General features: G+C 43.5%; 1 protein-coding gene across 1 annotated transcript in view; it reads left to right on the top strand.

Annotated features, from left to right (window-relative positions):
* RWDD4 (RWD domain containing 4) overlaps window positions 1-13746 on the top strand; it is a 99045-nt gene extending 85299 nt beyond the window's left edge. Inside the window, exons 3-7 of the mRNA XM_078677999.1 lie at window positions 8873-8982; window positions 9077-9227; window positions 9588-9699; window positions 10663-10712; window positions 12527-13746. Of these exons, the coding sequence (XP_078534125.1) occupies window positions 8873-8982; window positions 9077-9227; window positions 9588-9699; window positions 10663-10712; window positions 12527-12559 (456 nt within the window). The 3' untranslated portion in view covers window positions 12560-13746. The remainder of the gene's footprint in view (window positions 1-8872; window positions 8983-9076; window positions 9228-9587; window positions 9700-10662; window positions 10713-12526) is intronic.
* Window positions 13747-13948: the final 202 nt, after the last annotated feature.

Below are 13948 nucleotides of genomic sequence, written 5' to 3'. Positions count from 1 at the left end.
CATTCAGAATATATGCTTAAGGCTCAAGTCACTTAATTACAATGTATGCCAATTAACTTTGAAAGCACAGTATTATTAAATCTTAAATTTAGTGGTGGTAATTAAACACTATTCAGTACTCTAGTTCATTTGCTGCATGGCAGCCACTGGCAGATTTGCTGTTATAAGTTTGGTATTTTAGCACAAAACACAATCTTTTGAATTGTGGCATTGCTTGTTATATAGCAAATACTGATCTCCACCATACATTTTTAGGTGAATTAATATAAGTACCTTATCTCAGAGACTCTGGCTGGTAAGAATGAAACTCAGTTAGGGGTGCCCACTGGCTAGGAGTAGCAGCTCCCACCCCTGGCTTGCCCTTGGGTACTCATGGTGTGGCACTGCCCTTGTTGGTTTCTACCCCTGCACCAGGTGTAATGAAGAAGGCAGGAGCAGAAATAGAAACTAAGGAGGGTTTTAAAGGGCCTATTAGTGTGTGAAGTGCCCCATACCTGATGACTTTTAAAACTTTTGACTATAAGAGAGGAGGAGGAGGGGGCATAAACAAGGAGAGGTATGGCTAGCGAGTAGCCTGAGAGCCACACCTCTCTCTCCTCTAAAACTCTAGCAGAAGCTTCAGAGGCTACCACTAATTTCCTAGGGAGGCTGCTTGTAACCCACTTTATGGACGTCAGCAATGCAAAGCCTCCACACACAAGCTGGAAGGCTGCTCTGTGCAAGGGTTTCCAGCTCACCTTGTCAAGCACTATGATAACAGCTCTTCCCCAGGTGATCATGCGAAGGGAGCCAATAGTGCGACACACACTCACACCATGTGAGGTAGCAGTTCTAGCTTCCACATCTTGCCCTTGCTGCCCCTGGGCCCTTAGGAGCAAGTAGGACTAGGAGGCTGTTGAAGGGCTTGGGCTGGGATCAGAGATCAACTCTGTGATTTCATCAGAGGATTGGTGATGTAATTTGCCTAACACTGCGCCTTCTGTAGAGAACTCTGTGCAGCTAATTCGTTAAATATTGGAATCAATGCAAGGCAGAACCACCCTTTTCAGCTTTCTGAGGCCAAAAAACACGAATGCTATTCAGCTGGATAATCTGTTCCTTGGACATTAAAAACGAAACATCATAGAATACACATAAATTGGGTATTATGAAACAGCAAGTCTCTTTCTAAAACTTCTGTCAGATTGCACATTGGGAACTGCAGCTACCATACCGTCACTGTGGCCCGATTGCATCTTTAGAAGTGAACCATCCGCTGAACACACAAGTCTGCACATTTTAACAGCACAAACTCCTTTCTCGTGAAATCCCGACTGAAATCCGGACAATTAAAAAAAAAAATAAAGAGGTCACGAACCAACTGAGCCAGCGTCAAGGGAACGCACAGAGGGCTCCTAGAAATGTACACATTAGCCTAAGTGGCAAGTGCAAGTGGCAACAACACCAGTGGCCAGTGGAAAACAAAAGGACTCACTCGTGTAAAAAAATAAATACAATAAAAAAACACTAGAAAGCCCTGTTTTCTGCTAAAAATATATTTTTCAGCACAAGCCCCAAGTTGGGGCTTGTGCTGAAAAATTTTAAGCAGACTTGCTGACCCCAACCTTCGCCCAAGTTGCAGCCCCCAAGAGTCCAGCAGCACAGCGCCATCAAAGGGAGCAGCACACATATCCTGCCTGATGGCTCGGAACATTGCAGGCGGCCTGGCCATGCCCAGAGATGGACACACACACACGAACAACACCTGACGAAAAGAAAACCCATTTATACAGAATCTGACCTGAGATCTTGTTTGAGGTCAGTGCTGGGGTGGCAGCCAATGGGCCGTGGCAGGAGGAACCAAAGGGCTGCCAGTGCCATTGCCATTCCAGCCCTGATCCACACTCAGGAGGCCAGGGTGCTAGAAGTGCGCTGTGCACTGCATGCGCAGAACCGGGCCGGGGATTAAACAAAAAGGGATAGGCCAAGGAATTAGTATTTTGTTCTTATATAGTTAAATCATTCTTTTTAAAACATGTACTTGATGTTAAAATAGATAACGTCCTATCCCTGTCTTTTCTTACTGACATGCTGTGCCTGTTAACCCTAGGGCTGTTTCCTCAAATCATCCTCATCACTGTAATAACGAATATATATGACGTTGTCATACATTATTAGAAAGTCAAATAACATGCGATGCAGCCGCCTAGTTTGCTATTTCATCCCTGTGCCTCTGCTGCTCCTGCTTGTCAGCTTCACAGGATGCCCCAAAATACCACACAGCACAGAATGTTGGTTCAGTTAATATGCAGCACTTTCACGTGTAGCTCCGATGCACCGGCCGACTTTGTACAGGCACAAGAAGCATATTTTATCTCATTTAGAGGGCCTTGTCTGAGTCATCGGGGACAGCGCTGCGGGGGGCCTATACCTTTTGTTTAATCCCAGCTCGCCCCTGCCCACAGTGCCAATGCCTTGATGAATCTGATTGCAAATGCAAATGACTTCAGTGACTCCCTGCATAGCTGCCAAGGTTTAAAATTGCTATGTGTGACATGTTCAGAATTTCAGTGTAATTATGAGTGACATTTCAACGACAATGAGTGACACTTTTTCGCGAGCAAAATCAAGTCACAATCCAAGGTGAACAAGACTGGGCGAAGTTTAACTTTTATCCAAATGGGAAATCTGGTAGCCAGTAAGCGGTATGTACATAGCTGCCAAGTTTTCAGACTGCTTATGTGTGAAATTTCCATGGTATGTACACCTTAAAGGCTTCACAGAGCACTCCACAGTGTTGCCATTATGTGTGAAGAAATCAGTACTGGCGCTGCGTAGCTCGGTATTAAAAAGGGGATATCGAGGTGCATTTTCGGGAAGTCTCTACTAAATGAAGCTGTGATCAGGTGTGCAAACTGCAGGCAGAGTTAAGATAATCGGCGTGTGAACCGACAGCCTTTGGACTAAGTGCTCGACATTTGTAGTGCGCATGCAGACATCCCTAGTAGTAAGCCAGTAGTCTATTCATGACCATGCTTCATGAGAAGATGTCACGCAGGTGCCCTCTCTGACACTTTGGGATGCCTAATTGGCCAGATGTCGACTAAGTCATGGTCAGTTCGGAGGGAGTGCAGTTGCACTGCGGCGCTGGGTGTGTGCTCCAGTTGGACCATGATCTGTCAGGATAGAGATCTAAAATAACATATAAGTCACTCACCTATAACACTGTCGAGTGACCACAGAGGAGACTATGGTTTAACATATAGCGGCAAAGAAGTCTAGGGAGTTAACATTGGGCCATTATACACATACAATGGTGACCCACTGACTTAAGAGAAAGTGGAACACGTGCAGAATCACACACTTATCTGCCCTTCTTGTCAGACAGGATGAAGGAAACGTGCTGCTGGGTCGCTGGCTGTGCCTTACCCCAATACTTTCACCAAAGCAAAGGAGTAGGTACCTACAAAATACCCTTGCTCTCCCTTTGGTATAAACAAGTTCATAGGTAGCCTAGCCTGTGGCGTGGCTGAGCAGCAATCACCAGGCCAGGCCACGTGGCAGCACAAGTACAGGTGGCTGCCCCGCCGGGCCACAGGTCCTCGAGGGGCACGAGCAGGTCACTGCGCTGCAGAGCATCCGCAGATCCCACACAACACCATTCCCTCAAATGGTGTGCAGGGTGGTCAAACAGCAACAGCCAGATAACAGCAGGTTGCACAGGCCGCAATCCGCAGTCCTCACTCCTGCCAGCAATTGTCAGCGGTGAAGAGGGAGCAACTTTAAGGTGTCCGCTCCACTGCGGAGCATCTCTGGTAAAATGCCGCTGTTCCTCTCCGCCGCAAATTGGGCTCCAGTCTGGTGCGAGGTATCGGGTCCACCAGAGCTTTAAGTGGGATGAAATAACAGGGGGGGTCGCTCAAAGGGGCGTGGCTAATGTACTTAAGGGCGTGGCTTAACACATAAGCTAAAAATCTGTGCTTAGCATTGTGTGCCGCCTGACTTGTATTTTGCTGTTCTTTCTGTCACTGCATCCAGATATGATACAACAAATAACATCATACCTACAAGAAGACAGAACTATTGCCTTTGTCAATGGTTGTTAGTTGCATAAGATAAAAAAGCAGCAACTATGGCTTCTTGTATATAAAATTGAAAAAGCTTCCACTTAAAACCCTGATGACACCACCACGATGTTGCTGCTCCCGAGTTTCAAAGAGAGAGAAGAGAAATCCAGAGAGAAAGTGACTCTAAAGGATTTCCCTTCCCCTACAATGCTCACCTGGCCTGACCTCATGCCGTAACTTCACCACTAGTGAGAAGTGAGCAGTGTGAGCAGCGCACACTAGTGAGAAGTGAGCAGTGTGAGCCGCACACATCCATGTGCCTGATGTCACAGCAGTCCAGAAAAAAACTGAGCGCCTGTGCCAGGGCACAAAACAGAGCCCGACAGAGACCCGTTTCGAGGCCCCCTTTAAAAAACTGCTGGCCTGGCCCACTTAAAGCCCTGCTGGTACCACATTTTGGTTGTTTTGTCTTTTTGGGGGTTTAAATTGAATACAATTCAAGTTATGAGCACAGAGGTGTAGCTTTGTATTTTTAACTTTGCTTACCTATTTCTGTGTACTCGTACATCGTTTTTTCTCAGTAACAGGCTTAAATTCATAGTACGGCCACTCATTCGTTATTTCTGTTGCCATGTGTTTTTGCTTGTTATTTTAAAAAAATTCTGGGGCATATTATCAAGGACAGGCGATACATTATCGCCGCTTTTATCGGCAGGAAACTGCCGATAAAGCGGTGATAATGGCCTTGATAATATGCTCTATGAATTCCAATCGACGCCCATGTTAGATGTGTTCAAGGCCATTATCGCCGCTTTATCGGCAGTTTCCTGCCGATAAAAGCGGCAATAATGTATCGCCTGTCCTTGATAATATGCCCCTCTGTTCTTATTAATTTCTATAACGACAGTAACACTATTCATTCAAGCAAAGACAGTTAACTCCCACCCCTCTCCACTGAGTCCCAGTCACATGATATATGGTACAGTAATGAAATCCATCCGCAAACAGAACACCCCCAAATAAAGAACAGAATGGGTCTTGAATGTACCCCAACATAATTACCAAACACATCCTTGTGTATTACAAGAGGTCACCTCAGCCAGCATCTCTGGTAGTTTTACAACAAAACAGTTTTGCAAAATGGAGTGCCTTTTAAATGCCAGGTGGCCCATGTTACTGAAGGCAAAAAAGCAGGAGAAGGCTGTAAAGAACTGAAAGAAGGAGGAAAAGAAGTATAAGTAGAAGGCACGATAAAAGAATTAAAGACAGAGTAGGATAGTGGAGGTGTCCTCCTGATGTTTTATTAATTATACGAATTTACTAATCTGCTCGAAAGCATTCGTACTCACACAGGTGTCAACACTTTTATTAATAAGAAAATAAATACACGTGACAAAGAATGTACCCATCAGAGAGAAAATGTGAATAAAATCTATTCCTAAAAATTAGTGTGAAGCTTATGGTGTTTGAACCAGCTTGTCTGGCACTCTGCCACTGCCTTGAAAGGGTCCGTGTGTGGGCCGTGTATGTTTTGTTTGTCCTGTCACGGCCCACAGGGCAAAAAAAGGCCCATTCACTGGCTCTTTCAAACTGACCCATCTGAGAGCGCCAGAGGACCAGATAGCCCTGTTATCCGTATAGAACGCCTGAACTAAAGCAGTCTGAATCGGGTGAGTCACGTGATCTGGCTCTTTCAAGACGTGTACTTCACTATACTAAATGGAGCCTCTATTTAATTGTATCACAATTTCCGTTTCACACTTTTTGAACTTCCTCCCTTGCATCCCGCACACCCTTGGCATTTGTATTGCTTGTCACAGTGATAGTGGACTTTTAAGTCACTGAATACCATAGAAAAAAACGAGACCCCCCTCTTGTGCAATGGTTTCGCCTCCGAGCATGACGTTGCTTCAATGCTAGTAGAGAATGACCTGTGCCAATGTCTGAGCAGTTATTTTAAAATCGCAGATGTAAATGACCCCTCATACTCACCCTGGAGCCTCAAATTGAATTCACCAGCAATATCCATCACTCGCTCTCCTCCTAACTTTTAAGACCGCATCGGTGCGTTTATATGGGCTCTGTCAGGCCACAAAAAAAAGATTACAATCACTTGTGGAGTCAAGCCACTCCATAGTATGCTGTGCAGGGGAAGTCGTGTCAGCAGTTCTCAGAATCAGTGCTTTGTCTTCTGGCGAGAGTCGAGAGATAGTAGTTCAAAGTACTACTGTCACACACGGCAGCACCACAGCGAAATTACGGAGCAGGTCAGTGTTGCTGCCCATGCTGCCCGCTGCCATCCTGCCACCAAGGCCGCTCACGCTCACCACTCTGTCGATGGTGACACAGCACGGCAACCCTGGAACTCCGGATCAAGGCTTCTGTAAAACTGCAGAACTGCAGTGCCCCGGTCGGCCACCTTCAAGTTCACCACGGCTCGCTCACTCCTCTCTCCGACTTCCTCCTCGGGCCCTGCAGGATTGAAATTGCAGTCCGACCGGCGGGCGACAACAGGGGGGACTATCAGGCAGGGGCTATAAATAATTGAATTATGGGGTGCGCCTCTCTGCGACTTATAAAAAGACTTGTCTTAGACAGTTTGGAATGCTCCTCTCGACCGGGTCACGCACGCGCACGTTTTATTACCGAGCTACTATGCGCATGTCACCACCAGCGCGGCAGTAGAGACCCTCCCCCTATTGAACGGCGCGCAGCACAGTTCCATTATTTATGTATTTTTGCACGAGAACTCACTCCGCGATAGTTGTGCTTTATTTACCCCCACATGGAGCGAGGAAAGACGCAGAGTAGTGACTGACTATTCTTAGTGAACGCTGCGGCGGCGGCCGCACCAAAAATCGGCCCCCAGCAAGAAAACCGGCCCCAGCCAAAAAACCAGCCCCCACCCCTGGCAGCCGACTGGGGGATTGCCCGGTGCCCGGCATTGTCAGTCCGGCCCTGTCTATTAGATACTGAATCCGTCATTGAGGGGGGAGCTCCAACAGACGTGGAGAGAAAACGACGGAACACCGACCCTTGGCCGCAGCAGGCCTAATGTTCCCCTCCCAGGCCGGAAGGAAATGCAAGCTTTAAATCGGGGTCCGTGCTCTGAACAGCGTGTCAAGCGGGCAATAATTCAAAAGCAAATAAGCAATGACCGAGGCCTACGTTGCTTTTGCGTAAACAAAATTATTTAATAGCTCGTGGTATTGCTCAAGTGAGATCGACCTGAACGATATATACCCTGGCGCGTCACAGTCCGGGCCAAGGCACGCATGACAACCCAAAACCCCTCGCCCGGGCAGCCACTGGATCGGATCCATGGTGTTATAGAGGAACAGTATATGGCCCGCACTTACCGCAGCTAACCCGACGCCATCATATGTCTGAACCATGCTACACGACCACCCCTGCGGTAACTCTGAACTGGGTGAAGCCAAACAGCTGTCCTGGACTGGACAGCATGTCCAGGGGTCGAAAGGTGGACAAAGAAGCATAGCGGGCCATTGAATGAACTGTTGTGTGCCTGCTCGAGTGTGAGGAGAGGAATCAGTAACTCATGCCCCGTAGCAGCTGCCAAGACTAGTTACTCAGCAGAGGGCCGGGTTAGAGCCGGGGTTACTGTAAGTGTGTGCGCCTGCGAGGAAAGCAAACACCGGCGGGAGCCTGTGTGCCCAACGGGGCCAAGGGCCACCTGGCCCGACTCAATTGTTCCCCCTGTTAGCACCACTCCTCGCACTGCCAGACTGGGGTCGAGCAACCGGCCCCAGGATGAGGAATCGCTACAGTAAGGACAAAGTGCAAACCTCAGTCAGTCAGTGCACAGAACCAGTGGCTCACTGATCCAGACGATGAAGCTTATTTACACTGCACAAACTACAAATTAGTTAGAGGGGGGTGCAGGGGAATTAAACTATATAAAACAGAAAACTTACCTCACAGCCGGTCCGCGCCACCTCTGCTCCCCTTGGCGCCTTCATGAACGGCACTGGAGTGGACTGGCAACCCCTCTCAGCCAATCCTGGCGCTGCCAGCAGCACCAGGATTGGCTTAGGGCATGGTTACTACACGCCCGCCTGCCCATTAGGAGAGCGAGGTTTGAGCCTTTGCTCAACCCTTTCTCTCCTAATGGGCATGCGCCAGCCAGTGCAGACTCTAGTGCGCATGACTGGGCACGGCGCAAACATTCGCTGACCTTCCCCACTCAGGCGCACTTGTGCTGTTGCCTGCCCCCTGGTCTGACTCTGACAATCATGTCAGTCAACAAGACGCCAGACCGCCCACCCCCTTCAGATGAAGGGGGTGGGCGGTCCGACATCATGCTGACTGACATGATTGTCAGTTCTCCCTCTGCGTCTTTGAACTTAAGTAAACTGATTCAGTTTACTTAAATTCAGAGACGCCGAAGGAGCTGCGGGGGGCTCTGCCCCAACACCCCTGTTGTATAGCAAACCTTTCCGTTTCATATTTACACAAACATATGCCAGTTACCATATAACTCTGCTGTTACTTGAAACCCAAGAAAAGCATGCTATGTGAAATACTGCGACCCTGGCAGTGCCTAACAACAAAGCTTGCTTTTGAGTTCTCAATTTAAATGACAATTCTTAACTGTGCAAGTGATGTGTGATGTTCATGAAAGTTACCAGACAGCTTACATGTGTGATTTACGAATCTTTTGCATGAGTGCATTTCTGTAGATCTATTTCTGTCAAGCATTTGGTTAGTTTTGCTAGTCTTCATCATCGGTATGAATTCCTTCTAAATAAAATATTCTTTTTTTTTTTTTGTCCTTTTATCCCATCTTATTTTATGTTTTCATTTAGGTAGGTGGTGATGGCGATCCTAAAGCCTTCCTTGTGGACATATCCTGGCCTGAAACGTACCCGGAAACTGCACCCAACCTATCTATGAACGCTTTCTTTAATAATAGTATGTAAGTTATCTCTCTTCCTTCCTGCAGACCTCTTAGTAAACTTTGGTTGATATGGTCTCCGTGAATGAAGCATTCTGTTTTGCATTCCTTGCAGATCACCAGCTGTTAAACAAAGCATATTAGATAAATTACTGGAACAAGTTGAAGCTAATCTAGGGACATCCATGACATACACACTGTTTGAATATGCCAAGGATAACAAAGAACAGTTTATGGAAGATCACCAACCTTATGTCAATGCTGGGGCGAGTATATCTTTTATTCTTTGTTCTGTTAACGAAGTCTATGAAATATGATACAAATTAATGATTTGTGACGTTTCCTAACCAAAGCACTTTGCTGCAGTGTTTGCAGTAGTTGGAGAAAAAGTTGTCCACTTTAGCTTTGATACCATATTAACTTTGCCTTAGCTAAGACTACCACAGAGAAGATTGTCCTTTTCAAAGTTTATTTTCCATTTATTCTGACTTGCTGTGTAGACCATTGGATCTCTTATCTGATATACTAGCTCCTACACAGGTCAGGGGCATCATTTCAATGTTGTATTTCTCTAGTTATCAAAACTTGTTTTCCGTAAATGTTTTTATGTATACCTTCTACTTTAGACTTCAATTGGAAATGAGGATTCTTTTGTAAACTCTGTTTCATCGAACAAGAAAAAGGATAAAAAGGAGCAGTTGTCAAAATCTCAGAAACGGAAGTTAGCAGATAAGACAGGTTGGTTTTGCTACAACAGTAATCAATGAAGTGTGCTGGGTTCAGGGCTCTTAACATGGACAGGCTTTATTTGCATATCTTCCCGCCAAGCACATATATCTGGCATGCTTCCACTCTGTCTCTCCTCCCCTCTTCCAGAGATATTAGATCCCCCAAATCAACTGGTAAACGTTGTTCCTCATCATTAGTGCTATGTTGTGCATGAGTCCCATTGGCTGAATTAATGTAAAGCAAAGTAACAACTCCCAGGAGATATGGGTGTGAAATGAATGGGCCTTACTGGAGCATTGTGTCCACTTGTTACATGAAGCCATCCTGGAAAACCCCGCTCAGGCCCCCCTCCGCGCACTACAGCTTACCAGTGCCATAGTCCCATTCTGTTATCTTTTTTATGCCGACTAGATTAGCTTGGATGTGAGTGGGCAGGGCTTTAGTGTGCAGCATAGGAAACACCCAAAAACAGCATGTTTGCAAAAGCCTGGCTTCAGTTGCATCTTTTTGTAAACTTTCTAGAGCCATTGTGTGATTGTGTGCGTTTTTCGTATAGAAGAGCTTCTAAAGTAACATGGGTACAGCCCCCTGATATGGTTGCTAAGTCTGTTAAAATATATTATTGATCACACAGAGAAGGGGATGCATTTCCTGTTTTTCTTTTTGTCTGAGGGAGCTAAAGTTACATACACTATAATCATGATCCTGTTAAATATTGACCTCCTACCTGGGTCATCATTGTTTAAAAGCATAAATTCCATGTTACATCTAAATGTTAGGGTATTGCATCTGCACATTCTAGGTTTGTTTTCGGTATAAGATCGTTGTCTTCATACATTCCGTGAGCTAGAGCCCCCAATTAGCTGACGGTGCTAAAAATTCTTTGGTTATGAATTTATAACTAGTCCTGCAATATATATCACGATGAAAAAAATCTTATGTTTCAATCAGATCTGTGTTTTTAATTTGCAGATCACAAAGGGGAGTTACCACGAGGATGGAACTGGGTAGATGTCGTTAAGGTATTGTCATTTGTAGAAGTGTAATGATATTTAAATAGACACAACCATTTATTCTATGCAGTCTACTACAAACTATTTTGTAACTTTGTTTTTTCTTTTCCCTTCCATATCCCAACTTTGCTGCTCTTAAATTGATTGCTAAATCAGCATGTGAGTACATAAAACATTTTACTGTACCCTTTCAAGTTGATAATTTTGTTGGGCTTTAATCAAAGTTTTTTGCATATGAAATAATGTGGTATGCCGACATTCTTGCTAGGTTTTCGCAGTTAACTGTAATGCATGTACAGGGATCAAGTGTCGGAATAACTTGCAAAGCATTAGCATATATTGTATTTTATTGTGATTGACAGATGAAACCTTTGCCACCTGCAAGGTGTGGAACCCTCGAGTTTGGTACTCCTGAAAGACCTTGTTCTTGAAGTACCTTTGGTATACACAAAATTATTTTCAGCACCTGTAGTCCCTATGTTGGTAGAGTCACTTTAAAAACTGTTGTTGCTGTAACTAGGTCTGTGTGCCATCTGATCTCATGGAGAAACTCTGCCATAGTAAAAGACTGAAACCCAAATATCATACGCTGTCCAGGACTCGCAGATTAATTTAAAAGTGTTGCTTTAATGTGTAAGTTTTCTAAATATATTTGAGGGGTGTATCTAGACTGCAGAATTTTTTAGGAACATCAACTATTTTGTTTTTTTTCTTCATTTTACCATTCTACATTCCGTTTTTGTAAATGTTTTTTTTACAATTTCTTCAGAAATCTACCTCTGGATAGTGACCTGTTAAAGTTGCTCATCAAATAGTATGTAAGTTCCTAACCAATACCAACTCCTAGCTCGGTCACACTACCCATTGAAGAATCATGACCTAAATAGGAATCCTTTTCCACAATGAGCAGTTCCAAAGGCCCTCTGACACCACTTGTAAACTAATGTCACTATCCATAGAACTGTACAGCAGTCTGTGACTGTTCCGGAGAAAATACCCGGCACTATTGCATCGGTATTGAACGAAGTGGACAAAAGTACAAGATATATTAAATTACATCGCATATTCTGATCTCTTGCACTTCAGATCTTGCAGGTAGCATAACACACTGATCCTGTTTTGTAGAAACTAACACTTAAGAGGAAAAAGTGTGATTGCAATGTGAACCGTCAGGCACAGAACAATGGGCCAATAGCGACCACAATCTTAGATCCTGATAGATTCGAACGATGTGGTGGGTATTGTGCTGGAGTATATTAATAAAATTCATTTGTTTCAACGCCATTTTGTCCTATAAAGTGTAGTTTCTTTACAAATGAGGAATTTCTTTTGGATAGACTATCTATACTGTTGAGTCAGCAACTAAAGAAGAGGAATGGTGTGCAAACTGCCATCTAAGCTCCCGGAGGCTTTGATTGAATACACCTTTGCCTCTCTCTTTATTTTCTAAGTGTGTTGCAATTTCTGCTATATTACATGTCTCTTTTTAATACTTTGTAGCTAAATTTTAAATCCATAAAATCGTTGCACACCAAATGTTGTACCACATGTTTACCTGTTATGTCAGTGAAGTTGTGAAGATCTGCAAAAGGAAATGTATGAATGTATCCGTGCATTTTTCTTTTGAGGCAGTAGTACGGATTCGTGCCAGAGAACCCCTCCTAATTTACTGTATATTTTTTTTATTCACCCTTCACATATTTTTGAAGTTTGGAGACTTGGGAGTGTACAGTGAAGTATTTAAATGTACAAGCTAAATCCTTTGTAAATATTTAAAGCTAATATATAAACTGTTTCTAACTGTCATTCTTCTTTATTTATAGTTGGCCAAAACTGGTTCAAAAGATGATGAATAATGGACTTTGAAACAAATAATCCCCAATTTATACAGATGTGCTCCGTCATGGACTGGCAGTTTTTTTCTTTTATTATAGTTATTTATTAAGAAAGTGGAAAGTAATTTTATACAGAAAATGACTGACCATTTTATAAGGCTCCTAAATATTAAAGCATAGATTTTTATTTGTTTGCCTCTTGTCAACTCTTTCAAACCTGAAACTAAACTGTTGCCTTAAAGTTATATGGGATAATGAAGATTAAGGATATACAAATTGGTCCATGGAACTCCTTCTGCGTTTGTGGCCGAGATATTGAAGAAGGAATTGGAAGGTGTTGCAGTAGTCCTGTCTTATGTCGCTTTATTAAATGGAAGCAGGAAAATAGGTGCATATTTTTGCAGTTAATTTGGTCACTAAGTGGTGCAATAAAAAGAACAGGTGCAATAAAAAGAAAATATCTTAGTACAGTGATGTTATTTAACACCGTTCTCCTGGATTTGTCGCTGCAACCTTATTTCCTAGTGCTCACTGTATCACACTACTAAAAGATAAGATGTTAGAAAATTAACTGAACATATTTCATATGTCATAAATACTTGAAAAAATAAGTATGAATATGACATACATAAGGATGCACATTTTTTTAAATCCTCCAATCCAGGATCATGCCATGGTCCTAGACTAGTCCTTGTGGCATAGTGTGATTATTTGCATATTCTGGTAAGTGATTCCAGCTAATACTGATCTGATCTGATCTAATTTAATTCTGGCGTTTTGTTCAGTGCTTTTTTGGGCATTGGTGAATATTTATTTCTTCGTCCTAATAGTTTCTGCAGCTAGAAAGCTGCTTTATGGCAGTGCCACCATATGTGAATGTCTTCATCTACAGCACAATTGCAGCCACCTGTTGTGTGCAGTAGAAGCCAGATTGTCAGCTATGTTTTTTTTCAAAACTCGTTTAATAATTTGGCTTTGATACAAATGTAATTAAATGCTATGTTATTGATGTCCATTTACCTCTATTCAAACTGTCTTCACAATAAATTAGTATAAGGGGAAAAAAGTTCACTTCTGACCACATCGAAACGTATTTGTGAGGGTGTGAAGAAAAACTTACTGTAAAGAAAAAACAGTAGTTGAGGATAAACTGCCTTAATGTGCTATTTTTGTCTGTGATATTTTAATAAATAACTATTCTTCTGCCATGTGAATGTTTTAGTCTATATTTGATGATAATTCAATACGTTTGGGTGCATGCATGCATATGCATTTAACTAATATAGAATTCAAATAGATTTGATTAACTTGTGTTTTAGCAATCATTGTGTCCCTGACTTAAGTTTGGAGACTTTAGAGTGGCAATTAAAAAATGGTGTCAGTTGTACTTGCAGTGAGCGAAAGATTGTA

The sequence above is a fragment of the Lissotriton helveticus genome, chromosome 2_2 (assembly GCF_964261635.1).
Source record: "Lissotriton helveticus chromosome 2_2, aLisHel1.1, whole genome shotgun sequence".
Classification (NCBI taxonomy): Eukaryota; Metazoa; Chordata; class Amphibia; order Caudata; family Salamandridae; genus Lissotriton; species Lissotriton helveticus.
The sequence above is the reverse complement of the archived record's forward strand: the minus strand, read 5'-3'. Positions and strand labels throughout refer to the sequence as shown.